This window comes from Musca autumnalis, unplaced genomic scaffold (genome assembly GCF_047663935.1).
Source record: "Musca autumnalis isolate F117 unplaced genomic scaffold, ASM4766393v1 scaffold_5, whole genome shotgun sequence".
Taxonomy (NCBI): domain Eukaryota; kingdom Metazoa; phylum Arthropoda; class Insecta; order Diptera; family Muscidae; genus Musca; species Musca autumnalis.
The window spans coordinates 98,063,146-98,080,485 of NW_027412088.1; the positions used below are offsets into that span (position 1 = coordinate 98,063,146).

General features: G+C 39.4%; 1 protein-coding gene across 1 annotated transcript; it reads right to left on the minus strand.

Moving 5' to 3' along the window:
- Positions 1-6,400: 6,400 nt before the first annotated feature.
- Positions 6,401-16,888, minus strand: Sardh (Sarcosine dehydrogenase). The gene is made up of 4 exons (XM_073989346.1): positions 16,404-16,888; positions 11,384-12,574; positions 10,662-10,804; positions 6,401-7,461 (listed from the first exon to the last, which is right to left on the minus strand). The coding sequence occupies exons 1-4, from the start codon at positions 16,818-16,820 to the stop codon at positions 6,504-6,506; spliced, it is 2,709 nt and encodes a 902-aa protein (XP_073845447.1). The 5' UTR covers positions 16,821-16,888; the 3' UTR covers positions 6,401-6,503.
- Between the last annotated feature and the right edge of the window lie 452 nt (positions 16,889-17,340).

The window sequence follows — 17,340 nt, forward strand, 5'->3', positions numbered from 1 at the left end:
GAAGATTTGAACCCACACAACCACCATTATGTGACCTGGTTCCGATGTTGTTAGCAACTCATCAGACATATCGGCTGTGGAGTGGCTTCGCTGTCATCGAACTTTTCATTTCTCACATGCAATGTGTTTTTTTACAGTGATGAGCATTTTTCTCATTCAATCGTATGGCTTCGACGACAAACGCTTTTTTTAGCGCATCCTTTAGAGGTTATGATTTTGGCTCTGAACGGTAATACGCCGTGATAACACTTTTCATATATTTTTTAAGGAAATGAGCTCAAACCCCAGAGTGGCTTGGATATTGAAGTCACAACCATCAAAATACCGAAAATGGAGTAAGACCGTCCTATGGGGGTATATGAAGACGTGGACCGACACAGGCAAATTTCTGGTGGAAAGTTGTATACCCCAACGAAGGCTTAATACCAAATTTCAGCCATATCGGTGCTATATTCACGTGACACGCCAATCCGTAATTTCCCTTGGGTCGGATCATCTCCCTATTCTCATCCTCAGCAATAGCCACCCGACTACAAAACCTCTGAAAGCCAAATGACAAGGATTCAGAGAACTCATCAATCAAAGCTTTAAACAACTGCCCATTCCCTCTGACTTTCGTATAGAAGAGAGGAATTTCCAAGACATCATCTCTACTGTAACCGATCGCCATATTACTGCAGGTCGAATACCCGAAATAAAACCTAATTTAGTAGCAAAGGCAACGAGATTAACGAATCAGCATGTTGAGCTTCGTCGCACGAGCCCATGGCGATTGAGACCGAGAACTGAAACTGACCGGGCGAAGAGAAGTGTTTTACGACCATGGCGATTTCTTCCAGCCGAGGAGGAAGCACAATTTACGATGGGTGATGTTGCGGATGTTATCCGAGGCACAAAATCACCCTGGTAATTATGCCAGCAAATGTGAATTGTACTGGCTGATCTCACTTTTGTCACCAGTAGCAAAGATACTCAAGGCTTTACTCTACACCCCTGCATCAGAGCGTGTTATCCAGTTACGGATCATCAATACCACCCTCTGGCCTTGTTTAAAACTTTGAGTCACCAACTATGTATATGTGTGATCGCCAGTAATACGTCAAATGGTGGCTTCTACGGAATAGAAGTCCACCAAAGGAGACTTTTATGGAACAGTAGGCCACCGAAGAAGACTTTTTTAAGATCAGAAGGCGTCCGGAGGAGGTTTCTTTAGAATAGAAGGCCTAGCAGGGAACCTCCTATAGATTAGGAAGCGCTCTAAGGCTTCAAAAGCAGGTTTAATCTAGAAAGTCGTCCGAAGAAAGCTTCTTTGGAATAGCAGGCCTTAAAATGAGGCTTCTATGGAGTAGAAAGCCGCTAAATGTCACTTCTATGGTACAAAAACCCTCCAATGGAGGCTTCTATGGAATAGAAAGCCTCCAGAGACTTCTGTTAAATAGGAGACCTCCATAGTAATCATCTGTAGAATAGGAGGCCTCTAAGGGGAAGTTTTTATTGAATAGAAGGCAAGCTTCTGTAGAATGGAAGGCCCCCAAAGAAGGCTTCTGTAGAATAGAAGCCCCCAAAGGGAAATTCTGTAGAATAGAAACCCACCATAGAAGGCCTCCAGAGATGCCTTCTATAAAATAGAATGCCTTCAAAGGGGTCTTCTGTAGAATAAAAGGGCTGCAACTGAGGCTCTTATAGAAAGAATGTATCCAAAAGAGGGTTCTATCGAATAAAAGGCAAATAAAAGAGGCCCTTATTAAAGAACAAAAACCTTCTAAGGAGGCTGCTATAGAATAGAAATCCAAACCCAGTAGTGTGTATCGGGAAGATTCCCACTAAGTCAACAGCCACACTGTTCACCACATGTGTGGTGGAAATGAAGTTCCCAGTGAATATGCAGATTGATGGGTCAATAATTCCGACCACTAACTACCCCAAAGTACTGGGGGTTAAATTCGACGGCTTGTAAACGTCGTCAGCGCATGTCACAGCTACTGGGATAAAATGGGAAGTAGGGACAAGGTCCCCAAGTCCCTAGCCGGCAGCACTTGAGCAGCAGATAAAGAAATCTTGTTAATCACATACAGCGCCATGTGGTGAGCTATGTGGCGCCAGTGTGGTTTGATACGCAATGGAAAAACTTGCAATCTTGCTAGAATGCAGCCCTGAGAACAGAACAGTGTTCGAAAATAAACACTATGGTATCGTACCGTACCGTTCTGTACCGTACCAAGGTGGATAGGTACACTACGATAGTGTACCACTCCGGAACACAAACACTAAAAAATATTTTAGTGATACTGTACCGGAACACAACGATAATCGTAGTGTACCGCATGCCGGAGCACTAAAAATCGTAGTGCTCCGACTGCGGAGGACTAAAAATCGTAGTGTTCCGACTGCGGAGCACTAAAAATGTTAGTGTTCCGACTGCCGGAGCACTAAAAATCGTAGCGCTCCGACTGAGGAGCACTAAAAATTTTAGTGTTCCGACTGCGGAGCACTAAAAATCATAGTGCACCACGTGTTGGAACACTAAAAAATAATAAAGGCATTATGTTTTCTTAGGAGAATTAAATATTTGGTTAAATTAGATCAAATAAAAATTAAGTTTAACTGTTACATCCATGTAGTTAAAGACATTGCGAAATTTGGTCAAAATTATGAAAAAAAAAACAATATTTAGTTTTTGTGGAATGAAGCACAAAAATCGTCGTGCCGGAACACTAAAAATCGTTTTGAACCACGTTTTGAAACTATAAGGTAATGAACCATACATGAATTTATTATGATTTCTGAGGAAATTAAATATTTTATACATATATATATATATATATATATATATATATATATTTTTTTTTTTTTTAATAAATAAAAATTAAAAGAAAATGTGAAAAACATCTGTTTTGGTTTTTGGACAATCGAGCACTAAAAATCGTGGTGTTCGTCTGCGGAACACTAAAAATCGTAGTGTTCCGGCTGTCGGAGCACTAAAAATCGTAGTGTTCCGACTGCCGGATCACTACAAATTTTAGCGTTCCGTTGTGCACCACGTGTTGCTAAAAATAACGTTAAGGTAAACGTCTGTTTGTTATGATTTATGAGGAAAATAAATATTTTATGTCTTTAGGATAAATAAATACATATTAATAAATAAATATTAGAAGTAAATGTGTAAACTATCTGATTTGATTTTTGGACAATGGACCACTAAATCGTAGTATTCGACTGTGGAGCACTAAAAATCGTAGTGTTCCTACTGCCGGATCACTAAAAATCGTAGTGTTCCTACTGCCGGATAACTAAAAGTCGTAGTGTACCACGTGCAATACAATAATGTACCACACATGAGTTTATTATGATTCGTGATGAAAATTTAATATTTTATGTTTTTTTAATAAATACAAATTAGAAAATAAAAATTAGTAGGAAATGTGAAAAATATCTGACTGGTTTTTGGACAATGGAGCTGTAAAATGTTTACTTTCGACGTTTAGGTAATCATCTGTTTATTATGATTTATGAGGAAAATTAAATATTTGATGGCTTTTGGGTCAAGTAAAAATTAATAAATATAAATTAAGATGATTTTGAGAACGTTAGTAGAAAATATGACCAGATGTATGCGGTACAAATTTTTATAAAACACTATTTATTACATTTTTTAAATATAATCTAAAATATTACACGTTACTGTGGTTGCACATTTAGACGCTCAGTATGTACGTATCAGAATAACAATACTTAGTGTCATAAAGATGTACATATTCGTATAAAAGTTGTCTTCTTGATCTTCATGAATTACTTAATTTTTTAATGTGAACAAAAGAAATAAGGAACGGAAAATATTGATAACAACACAATGTTTGCGGAAATTGTACCTGTAACTTTTTGTATCAAAAACAAAATTACTCATTGAACGTAGTTGTATGTGGATTTTCCCAAGTAGACTTGTACGTTTGAAGTCACTTATTATTTTGGGGAAATTGTACCTGTTGATATTGGTACAACAAACAATATCACTCAATGAGAATGTGCTGATTTTCCGCAAGAAGGATTGTACATTTAAAGTCAACTTTATGACACAATTATTATTTTGGGGAAATTTTACCTCTGGCCATTTGTACAAGAAACAATATTCATCAATTAACTACGCGGATTTTCCGCCATTAGGAAAATTGTACTTGTTGGTTTTTGTGCATCAAACAATATTCCTCAATGAATGCAGTTTTACGCGGATTTTTCGCATAGCCAATCAACGTAAGGTACATATAACACTGAGCACAGGTATTCTTATTGAAATTTGGATAAACCCGTAAACGTTTAGGTATCTGTTAAAGAGTTTGTTTTTAACACTACGATTTTTAGTGCTCCGCAGCCGAACACTACGATTTTTATTGATCCTTTGTTTCGATTTTTAGAGACACGGCAGTCGGAACACTAACATTTTTAGTGATCCGGCAGTCGGAACACTACGATTTTTAGTGCTCCGTAGCTGAACACTACGATTTTAATTGATCCATTGTTTCGATTTTTAGAGATCCGGCAGTCGGAACACTAAAATTTTTAGTGATCCGGCAGTCGGAACACTACGATTTTTAGTGCTAGGCAGCTGAACACTACGATTTTTATTTATCCTTTGTTTCGATTTTTAGAGACCCGGCAGTCGGAACACTAAAATTTTTAGTGATCCGGCAGTCGGAACACTACGATTTTTAGTGCTCCGCAACCGAACACTACGATTTTTATTGATCCATTGTTTCGATTTTTAGAGATCCGGCAGTCGGAACACTAAAATTTTTAGTGATCCGGCAGCCGGAACACTACGATTTTTAGTGCTCCGCAGCCGAACACTACGATTTTTATTGATCCTTTGTTTAAATTTTTAGAGATCCGGCAGTCGGAACACTAACATTTTTAGTGATCCGGCAGTCGGAACACTACGATTTTTAGTGCTCCGCAGCCGAACACTACGATTTTCATTGATCCATTCTCCAAAAATCAAATCAGACGTTTTTCACGTGTTCTATTATAGCTTATTTCTTAATTTGTATTTATTAAAAAAAATTATAAAATATTTAATTTTCCTCACCAATCATAATAAACTCCTTTGTGGTATTTTCTATGTATCCACAGTCAGAACACTACAATTTGTAGTGCGCCATTGTACAAGAACCGAATTAAAGTTTGTCATTTTTTCTACTTAAGTTCCCAACGTTATTAACTAATATGTATACATACATGGATATAACAGGTGTATCTGTGTTTTTATGTCTTAATTTGTACTTATCTCAAAAATTATAAATATTTAATTTTCCTCCCAAATCATAATAAACTCGTGTGTGGTACATTATCATTACGTTATTTTTTAGTGTTCCGACATGTGGTACACTACGATTTTTTAGTGCTCCGACTGCGGAACACTACGATTTTTAGTGTTCCGACTGCGGAGCACTACGATTTTTAGTGTTCCGACTGCGGAGCACTACGATTTTTAGTTCTCCGACTGCGGAGCACTACGATTTTGAGTGTTCCGACTGCGGTACCCAACGTTTTTAGTGTACCAAAATGTGGTACACTACGTTTTTCGTTGTGCTCCGGAACAGTATCACTAAAATATTTTTTAGTGTTTGTGTTCCGGAACACTAACGCTAAAAATATTTTAGTGATACTGTTCTCGGAGCGGTACACTATGTTAGTGTACTGTTTATTTTCGAACTCTAGAACAGAAACAGGTTGTCTCCTATTGTCTTCAGTAGACCATTTACATGAGGAGACTAAGATCTTGCCGGAATGTTTTCGATGCAATATCTGCTTAAATGCTACTAATGTAAAACCATCCACCATTTGGTGGTTAGGTACCCCCGGCCAGGCATGTCAGGAGAGATCTTCACGATCTAGGGAGAGAGGTCCAAAGATAGAAAAGAGAAGAGATCAACAGGCTAATCAGACAAGTTTTGAGGGATATTTATACTGATGCAGTCGCCGACGCTATAAGAGTCTATCGTATGAATACCATTCTCGGAGATCACCCACCATCCGTAAGAGCGGAAGATCAACAGCTGCCTAGCCAAGCGAACGTTATTTTGGCGCAATTGAGATCCGGTTGGTGTAGCCACCTTAATTCATACGGGGCCGGGATTGATGGTAGAACATATACCCAGCAAGCAGCACCTGTCCGCATGATACGCTGCACCTTTCCAACTTAGCCAAGCCAGCACACCTAACACCACTCTTATTGTAACCCAATCCTTTTCAGATGGCGTCTTTTTAAGTTTAAGTTGAAAGCGGAGCCGAATGGATAAACTAAAGACATATACGTACTTATAGTACCTGCTACAACAACAACAAATTACAGTCTTCTATTCATTACAGCCCATCATATAAACCTTAAAAGAAAACACCGATTAAATTTTATACATTTTTACACACTTTTATATTCACAAACATTTATTTCAATTTTTACAACATAAACTCTTAAAAAATACATCATCAATTATAGCCTCATCCGCCTCTTAATAAATACCCAAAACACGTTTACCCTCCAAATCGAATGGACTTCTCAGGTGGGCCTTGGCCTTATAACGTTTACCCAAAATATCGATTTCATAATCACCCGATTTAATGTAGTCAACATCAATAACACCACCATCAGGCTTTGAAATATAAGTTTGACCCAATGGCTTACCCAAATAGTAGGCGTATTCAGCTCGTCGCAGGAAACCAACAGGTTCACCATTACGATAGACACCTTCCAAACCCCAGATGGGCACTTGATCATCCAATGTCAAATAGACCAAACGTTTCTTAATGCCTTCTTTGCGTTGTTTTTCAATGGCTTCCTTGCCCTTATAGCTGCCTTCCTTGCGGCACGTGAAACCTAAACCAGCCTCCAAGGGTGTATCATCGGGACGCAAATCAAAACTCCACAAATGATAACCCTTTTCACTACTCAACGAATAGAGAGCCCTGTAGCCGGCATTGCGCAAATCATTCGACTCACCCACTTTCATGAGGGATCTATAAACCTGAGAACAATATTCCTTGGGCACATGTAACTCATAACCCAATTCACCAACAAAACTGACACGCAACAAACGGACACCATATTCCTGGGAATTGTTGAGGATATCTGTGCAATTGGTCAAAACGGTGCTGTTGGGAGGAATATTTTCATCACTCAATTCACAGTTGACAATTTTCTGTAGAATTTCTCGTGACTTGGGACCTTGTATGGAAATTACACCCATATCGGAGGTAACATCTCTAACTGTGGCATTGAACCCTTGGCGACGTATTTCATCCTTCATCATGGTATAGGTGTAATAAGCCGATGCACCACCGGCAACAATATAAAAACCTTGTCCCTCAAATTTGGGATCATGTACAGCACCGGAACCCGGATTCAAGCGTGAAATGGTAACATCAGCTTCCACACCACCGGCATCGTTGAGGGCACAGGTGTAGACGGTTCTGTAAAATAAACACAACGATGGTAATTCAGGTTAACATAGTAGGTTTTATAAGTTAATAAGAACTAAGAACAAGACCTTGCAGTATGACCTTTCAGCGTAAGTTCTATAGACAGAGGACTTTTGTAGTTAAAATACTTATCTAAAGGACAATCGCTTTTATAGACGGTAGACTTTTATAAACATGAAGATCGTTCTGCTTCTTATAGAACATCTTCCCTTAGAAGCCTCTTGAAAGGCATTCTTCCAAAGGAAGACATTCTTTTCGTAGAAGATTTGAAGATAATCTTAAGGTCTTCTTTCCGTAAAAGCTAGAAGAACTTTCCCATGTCTTTTTCCCATAGAAAAGCTTTTAAGACCTTTTTCTCAAAGAGGCCCTTGGGGAAGATGCCGTCTTCCCATATAAGAGCTATTGAAAGGTCCTCCTCCAATAGAAGATATTTTTAAGGTCTTCTTCCCCTAGAAGAACTCTGGGAAAGATCTTCTTCTCCTCCCATACAACAGTTTTTTGTTTAAGGTATTATTTCTATAGAAGAACTTTCCCATATAAAAGCTGTCCCAAGGTATTCTTCCCCCAGAAAAGCTTTTAAGACCTTGAAAGGCCTGGGTACATAAGCTACCTCGCCTGCTTGCCGTGCTTTCCTGCTTCATTTCTGACATAACAACAATAAAAGTATAAAGAAGAAAAGGGCAACCTAGTTCGAAATTCGCTCGGCCTTCTTTATTCTTTTATCAGAAGCAAGGCAAGCAGGCAAGGCCGCTAATGTACCCAGGCCTTTACTCAAAAAAGCCCTTGGGGAAGATTCCGTCTTCCTATAAAAGAGCTCTTGAAAGGTTATCTTCCAATAGAAGATATTTTTAAGGTCTTCTGGGAGAGATATTCTTCTCTTAAAATATCATTTATTATGTTATTGTACCATAGAAGAATAATCTCTTTTGAAATGCAATAGAAGAACTTGGGGAGTCCTCCCAATAGAAGAGCTTTTGTACGGCCTTCTTCTCATAGTGGGATTTGGGAAGGAAAGAATTTATTATGTTTTCGTTCCATAGAAACCCTTTTGGTGAGGTCTTCTTTCCGTATAAGAGCTTTTTTAAGGTGTCCTTCCGATAGAAGACCTTTAGAAGAGGTCTTCTTTCCATAAAATAGCTTTCCCAGAAACGCTTTTGGAGAGGTATTCTTTCCATAGAAGACTTTTTGTGAGGTACTTCTCCAACATAAGAGCTTTTACAAGGCTTTCTTCTCATAGAAGAACTTTAGGAGAGGTCTTCTTCCTCTAAAAGAACTATGGAGGATGTATTTTCCCATATAAGAGCTGTATTAGGTTTTCATTCCATAGAAGAGCTTTTGCAAGGTCGTTTTCCCAACTGAAGAGCTTTTGTAAGGTGTTCTTTTCATAGAAGAACTTTGGGAGATCTTCTTCCCATGAAAGAAGTTTGGAAGAGGTATTTTTTCCCCATAGACGAGTATTTATTATTTTCTCTTTCCATAGGAACACTTTCGAAGAGGTCTTCTTTCGATGGAAGAGCTTTTGACAAGCCTTTTTCCCATAGAAGAGCTTTCGTAAGGTTCCACTCCCCTGAATAGAAGGGCTGTTGTAAAGCCTCCTTTTCATAGAAGAACTTTGGGGAGGTTTTCTTCCCATAAAAGAACTTTAGAAGATGTGTTTTGCAAAGACTCTCTCCTAGTAGAAGAGCTTTTGTAGGCCTTCTTCTCATGAAAGAACTTTGGGTAAGGTCTTTCTTCCTCAAAAGAATTGTGGAAGATGCATTTTTTAACACAGAAGAGTATTTATTAGGTTATCTTTCCATAGAAAAGCTTGTGGTGAGGACTTCTTTCCATAGAAGAACTTTTGTAAGGACTTTTCCCCAATATAAGAGCTTTTGTAGAAGAATTTTGGGAGAAGTCTACAGAAGTCTACCACAGAAGAACATTTGTTACATTTTGTTTTCACAGAAACCGTTTTGGAGAGGTCTTCTTTCCACTTTGGGAGAGATCTTCATCCAGAAATGAACTTTAGAAGTGGTGTTTTCCCATAGAAGGGCATTTATTAGGTTATCTTTCCATAGAAACGCTTGTGGAGAGGACTTCTTTCCATAGAAGAAGTTTCGTAAATTCTTTTCCGCAAATTTAAGAGCTTTTATAAGGTCTTATTCCCATAGAAGAACTTTTTTCTTCTTCCATAAAAGAATTTTGGAAAAGGGCTTTTTCCCATAGAAGAGCATCTATCAGGTTCTCTGTTCATAGGAACGCGTTTGGAGAGGATTTTTATTCATAAAAGAGTCTTTTCAATTTTTTTCCCCGTAGAAAACATTTTGTAAGGAAAGCTTTGTTATTCCTTCTTTTCACAGAAGAACTTTGGGAAAAGTTTTCTTCTCATGAAAGAAGTATGGAAAAGTAATTTTCCCATAGAAGTGTATTTATTAGGTTTCTCTTTCCATAGGAACGCTTTCGGAGAGGTCTTCTTTCCATAAAATAGCTTTTGCAAAGTCTTTTTCCAGTAGAAGACTTTTGTAATTTTTAACCAAGAAGAGCATTTATTAGTTTTCTCTTTCTATAGAGACGCTTTTAAAGAGGTCTTCTCTCCATAGAAGAGCTTTTGTGAGGGTTTCTTTTGATAGAAAAGCTTTTGGAGAAATATTCTTTCCACACAAAAGCTTTCGCAAAATCCACAAAAGAGCATTTATTTTTTTCATAGAAGAGCTTTTGCAAATCTTCTCCCCATCAATAGAAGAATTTTAAGAGAGGTCCTCCCCCAATAGAAGCGCTTTTGTGAGTTCTTTTTCCCGTAGAAGAACTTTAAGAGAGTCTACCGTCCATAGAATACCTCATGTAAGTGGTTGTTCCACCAGAATACAGTTTATGTTTCCAATCAAAGAACTTTTGGAATCGGTATTTTCATAGAGGTCTTCTTCTTTTAGAATATCTTGTGAGAGGTTTCATTCCTATTGACTATCTTTAGACAGGTCTTCGTCCCATAGAGAGCCTCTTAAAGGCTAAAAACAGTAGAATTGCGATAATTCGTATCTCGATAAATCGGAAATCTCGATAATTCGTATAAGCGGTCGGTCCCTAGAAACCATTTCCTTTGAAAATGTTTTCCATAGTAATAAGGTTTACATTCCCCAGACGATCTTCTGAACCTCTTAGACAAAAGACGTTTTAGAACGCACCTCTTCCTATATATATGAAGCAATACTTACTTCTTGGGATCACGATTTGTATTTCCAGTAAATATCCAATCTGCAGCCTTTTGGGCATCAGGACCTTCCAAGAATAGTTTACAGAAGTAACTCATGTTAAAGACAACGGCATTATTACGGCAGGCCATTGCCTCCTCGCCAATCTATAGGAGAAGTTTTAGTAGCAGTAGCAGCAACCACGGTCATCATAGGTCGTTTGGGGAGGCACCATGTAGGCAGGCATATAGGCGCAGCGTATAAACATTAATTGTTTATTATATACAACAAACAACAATTAAACGGGAAGGCGTCCGGGTGTAGGAAAAAGGTAAAAGACATTCCCATAGATGGATGGACGGACGGACGAAAGGCCATGCAAATGAACGGATGGATGGATAGACGACGGCCGTATGGCAACAGTTGGTTTATATCAGAGTGGTGTGTATGCGTGCGTGCGTGTGTACACAGCAAACAATCGGGCAATTTAAGAAAAACATCCGCAATGTGGTGCGATACGCACGAGAGATGTGGTTTAAGCAAATATCACACCAAAATTTCGCGCAACAATAAGACGCGGGCGATAATGTGTGGCACGCACCAAAATATGGAGGCAATAAGAGGAACATGAAAAGAGAAGAAGAAGAAGAACATGAAAAGAATTAGAATAATATTTGGCAAATGCCTCCATAGTTTCCCGAAGAGAAGGGATAGATAAACATACATCCTTACTTCTATTTACTTACCAAATTGTGATAGTCCGAGAAGTTGCTGTATCTCAAATCACCCTCCAACACCCTTTCATAGGCACAATCCTTGTGACGTTCATTGCCATAACTGCCGTACCAATCGTATTTCTGTACCGGTGCCGATTCCTTTAAAAAGAATCCAGGACGTTCCCAGCCCTGCTTCTCTTCCATAAAGGCATTGTGGGCCATCATGTCATCGTGCAAGGGGTCCTTTTGGAAATCACGACCAGCCAAAGGTTGATCGTATTTAAAGACCATGCTGTAATTCTTTACATAACTTTCGTGGGACTTTTCATTAATCCATTGGGTGGCACGACTTTGGGTGTCGGTAAAACGACGCAAATCAAAACCGAACATGGGCAAATCGGGTTTACCATTCATGATCCACAGGGCAGTTTGTTCACCACAACCACCACCAAACATCATGCCGGCCGAATTGAAACCACAATTATGATAGAGACCCGTGATGACGGTGTCAGGGCCCATCAGGGGCTTGTGATCGGGTGTAAACGACTCAGGACCACACACAGTACTCTTTACGCCATAATTGGCATAGGTTGGGCACAATTTAACGGCACCATTTAAATGGGTATCGAACACTGACCAATCCAAATCATATAAACCGAAATGGAAATCTTTGGCAACGGGATCCAAGAGAATTGGATTTGGTTCATAGCCACCCATGCAAATGGCATCTCCTTGGATACGGAAATAGGTGGAATAGTCGTGATCTCTGATATTGGGCAAACCACGTACACCGGGTATAGATTCCGAAACAATGTAGGCATGTTTCATGGGTATCAGTGGCAGGAAGGAGCCATGTTTCTCTATTAAATCACGACCCCAAACACCCGTGGCATTGACCACCTTCTCAGTTTTAATGGTACCATAGGGTGTCTTAACACCAACCACCTTTTTGCCTCCTTTACCCGTTTCTTCCACCACTAAATCTTCAACGGAACAATTTTCCACAACTTTGGCTCCATTTTTGGTGGCAGCCCGGGTTAAGGCTGTGCACAACATGGCAGGATCTACAACACCATCACCGGGTGAGTACAGGGCTCCAATAAATGCTTTGGGATCCAGTAGAGGGAAGACCTTTTGGGTTTCTTCTGGTGTTAAAATGTAATTTTCAATGCCCAAAGCATCGCCTACGGTAGCCAAACGCCGGTATTCATCTAGACGGGTCTACAAGATTGAAAAGCATGAATAAATGGAAATTAGAAAGGAAATTATGTTTATTTAAGGCTCTTCCGTGTTTTATCGTGAGTTTTTGTTAGTCTTTTTTTCGAATTCATAGATCTGCAATCGTGAAAAACAGGTATTCCCATTTTACTCCTGAGTAATAGGATATATCTACCTCGGCGTGGCCGTAACCAAAACCAAATATTAATTTTTAAATTTACAATCTCGCGACGGCCGATTCTATGTACCGGATTGATCCTAGGAACCCTGACAAAAATGTTTAATGACGTGCTAGCGACAGATCCGAAAGGGCACCCCGGGTGAAAAGAAGTGTCTTACGTTGCTTGCGATTTTTTCCAGACGAGGAGGAATCACCCACATTTACGATATGTGATGCTGCAGATGTTATCCGAGGCGTAAAGTCATCCAAATCCCTTGGACTTGACAGAATTTCAATGGTTATGATCGGTTATCTGTCATGTTTAACGGTATGATTGTAAGAGATTCGACAATTTATTGAGCATCCCGGCGAAAAGAAGTGTTTTAAGTCGTTTGCGATCTCTTCCAGCCGAGGAGAAACCAGCACAATTTACAATGGGTGATGATGCAGAGGCTCACAGTCGTCCAAAGCGCTTGGACCTGACGGAATTTCATTGGTGATGCTAAAGCAGCTGGATGAATTGGGAGTCGAGTATCTGAGCATGGTCCTCAACCTATCGTTAGCCAATCATATTGGCTGGTCTCACTTTTGTCACCAGTAGCAAATATGTATACTTGAGACGTTATTCCTCCTCAGCATCAGAGCGTGTTATCCAACACATATTAGTCGTGGTATTAACCAGAACAGGTCGTACCACAGAACTGTACAAATAGCATTGGATCTAGCTAAAGCTTTCGAGGTTCGAGATTGTTGAAAATCCTACCCTGTCGCCTTCTTTGAAACGTTGGGTCACAAACTATATGAAGGAGTCTTCTAAGGAATAGCAGTCCTCCAAAGAGGCTTCTGTGGAATAGAAGGGCTCCAAAGCAGGCTGTTATGGAATAGTATATCACCAAAGGAGAATTCTATAGAATAGAATTGAAGGCCTCAAAAGGAGACTTATATGGAATAGAAGGTTTCAAAAGGGGAACTTTTACGGAATAGAAGCTTCCAAATGCTCCTTCTATAGGATAGAAACACCCAATCGAGGCTTTTATAGAGTAGAAGGCCTCCAAAGTAGGTTTCTGTAGAATAGAAGTCACCAAAGAAGACTGCTGTAGAATAGCAAACCCCAAAGGAGGCTTCTGTGGAATAGAAGGCCTCCAAAGAAGGCTTCTGTAGAATATAATCTCCCAAAGGACACTTTTGTCGAATCGCAACCGCCAAAAGAAACCTCCAACGGAGGCTTCTGTGGAAAATTAGGCCTCCATAGGAGGCTTTTAATAGAAGGCTTCTACAGAATAGAAGGCCTCCAAAGTAGGTTTCTGTGATAGGGAAGGCCTCCAAAGGAGACTTCTGTTGAAAAGAAGGGCTCCAAAGCAGTATTTTATGGAATAGAAGGTTACAGAATTCTACAGAATAGAATGGACGACATCCAAAGGAGGCTTCTTTTTAAGAATAGAAGTCTTCCATAGGAGGTTTCTTTAGAAGAGAGGGCCTTTGAAGGAAGCTTATATAGAGCTTATATAAGTTGGTTTCTGTAGAATAGAAGCTCTCAAAGTAGACTTATGTAGAATAGCAACCCCCAAAGGAGGCTTCTATGGAAAACAAGGCCTCCATGGGAGAATAGAAGGCCAAAAGAGGCTTCTCCAAAGCAGGGATCTATGGAATTGAAGGCCTCCAAAGAAAACTTCTATACAATAGAAGGCCTCCAAAAATGGTTTCTATAAAATATAAGGCCTTCGAAAGAGTCTTCTGTAGAATAGAAGCCTTTCAAATGAGGGTTTCTATAGAATAAAGTGCGTCCAAAAGATACCTTTAAGGAATAGAATGCCTCTATAGAATAGAAGAACAAACACCGTAAGTTGAATCAGGCAGTTTCCAAGAAATGGAATATGAAAAAAAGTCCATCTGGATGTTTGCGCATGCCACAGCTCCTTGGGGTAAGATGAGAAGTAGAAACAAGGTCCACAAGTCCCTAGCCGGCAGCATTTGGGGAGCAGATAAAGAAACCTTGTTTACCATATATGGTGGATATATACATACACAGATACATATGTTCCGACAACATCTCCGAAGCGACAATACCTGCACCCAGATTCATTTTGGTTCTACTTTTTTTGGTCAAGTCTGAATGGTATGTCTTACGACACCACTTGTAGACGAGTTTTCAATGGCTGAAATACTCAGAAAATATAAGCCAGCATTACGCTGAGGGTATTTGCCACCACCGAAAATTTTGATTTTCTGGTCGTAGATTGAACGGCAGACCTTCTGAGTGCAATACGGACGCATTTAACAACGCACTACGGTGGCTCCACGTAACTTGCTAGAATGCAGCCTCGAGAACAGCAGCAGGCTATCTCCTCAAGTCTTCAGTTGACCTTTTACATGAGGAGTCTAAGATCTTGCCGGTGCGTCGGCTCAACAAGGTGTTGAGCCATCTAGTGGATAGGTACCCCCGCTCAGGCATGTGAAGAAATATGTTCATCATCTAGAGAGGGAGGTCCCAAGATACAAAAGAGAACCTCTAGATAAACAAGTTTATCAGGTAGGTTTGAGGAATATTCTTACTGATACAGTCGCCGATGCTATAAGAGAGGGCGGCAACTCCATACTTCTTGAGAAAACAGCCGAAAGTTGGAAAAACCCCGTAAGGGTATACCGCTGTTTTTCGTTGTGGTCCTGTTTGCATCGATATTATGTTTTCCGTGGTCCAGTACATGCTTCCTGGCATACTGTCCCAAAAGTTATACGATAACCCACTGAAATGACTAGTGGGCGCAGAATATATAGCTCCCAAAATTAGATCCACTTCCATAACGGACTTTGTCGGTCCATTCCTTTAAGTACGTCCTCCGCAACACTTTTGAACTTTAATGCTAATCCACATTTTTGTCGACAAGTTCAAATGTCAAAAAGGGCCACAAAATTCTGAAAAGACCCTAAATAAATTATATCTGTCCGTAGATGAAAGTTTAAATTCACATAGGTTGAGGGTATATCTCCGTCGGCAAAGTCGACTGATACTTTTTTACTCGTTAAGATGAAGCGAATATGTAATTATTTTGTCATATGTAAACGGCAGATAAGTGAACCTCTAAATGAACTCACCTCGAAGCTAACGAAGCTCCGCAGTATTATATATGATCAATATTTTGAATACTTAGAGTATTTGGAAGGCGCTTATTTTGCAAGATTTATGAAGCAATTAGTATTCTTCGCAAAGAGTTTGAAGTTAATCCAAATAAGTGAGTAATTAATTAAAAATAATCTCTAGCCACTAATTTCAAAATAAGTGTTCATGTTTAAACCGGATTCGATTTATCACTTAAAAGGGTCAAAATCTTTAATCTTCAATCAAGAAGTGTTCGCAATAATATTTTAACTGATTACAGAATTTCAAACAAGAAAAAGAATCATCTAAAAACTAAATCATCAATCTAAATCATCTAAAAACAATAACAACAAACATAACAACAAACACATCTAAAACATTTTCAAACTATTTTCACTTTCATTTTGATTTGGCATCGCATTTTTTTTAGCTAAAATCAAACTTGCCCTCTTATCACCACTCGTTCACACTCACAATAAACACGGAAGAGCTTTCACACAACACAACACGCTTATCACATCATTCAAATTCAAATAAGACACTAGTGAACGAGTATTCCTTGAAACATGACGTACATCTGAATGTGCTATAAATACACCGCCATTTTGAATCCAACCAGGATCTAAACCTGTTTCCTGCTCCAATTGCATCAGCATGTTGCGGGAATTGGCCAACAGCTGAATATCAACGTCATTGGGACGAAGACGCCACACCAAGCCGGCGGTGTGCCATGTTGTACCAGCCGTCAGTTTAGCTCTTTCCAAGAGTACAGCTTTGACACCACGTTTGGCCAAATGATATAAAGTATGGCAACCGGCAGAACCACCACCAATGATGACAACATCTGCTGAGGCTGGAACCTCAGGCACTGGAGCTTGGGTGGCCTGTTGCGAACTGTAACGTGTTTGAACACTAAGCGGTGCTGCTTTCACGGAAAGATCCTTGGCTATTGGAGCACTACTTTTAATTAAATTTTTGCTTATTCTCCACATTTTCGCGATGATCCGTATTACCAGAAGACCGAATTAAAACTGAATGCAAAATTTCTGAATTGAGGTATTACAATAAGTCTCGTTTTGAGTTTATATTCCGAATGTTTAGATGATGGGTCATCGAAAGGGTCACATTCCAATGATAAGTTTTTTTGCTTCTGCTTTTGCCTGATACTGATAATACTTTTCTATTATTGAATTATTTAATTAAAATATAGGCTCGTACACCTCGTTGGTTAATGTTATGATAAGAAAGGGTGTGCTGGTTGTTTGTCAACCAGGGTCGTAGTTAGGGAAGGGTTTGGAACCCTCTTGAAAGGGTTTGGTGTGGACGCGTAGTTGTTACAGAAAAAGTAATTCCACTTGGAGGTCTAATGGTCCATGTGTCCATACTGGAATGGATGCTGGAAAATACTTACTTAGTTGGCCCTCTGCAGAACATTTGTGTAAAAGTTATTCGGCTTATAAGGCGAACTAAGAAAATATTTTCATTCCTCTCTATTTTTGCTTTTCTTTACCA

Coding starts and splice junctions, on each gene's coding strand:
- Sardh (XM_073989346.1), bottom strand. CDS start 16,820: ATGTGGAGAATAAGCAAAAATTTAATTAAAAGTAGTGCTCCAATAGCC. Junction 10,805..11,383: donor TCTCGGACTATCACAATTTG/GTAAGTAAATAG, acceptor CTTCTCCTATAG/ATTGGCGAGGAGGCAATGGC. Junction 7,462..10,661: donor ACAAATCGTGATCCCAAGAA/GTAAGTATTGCT, acceptor TTTATTTTACAG/AACCGTCTACACCTGTGCCC.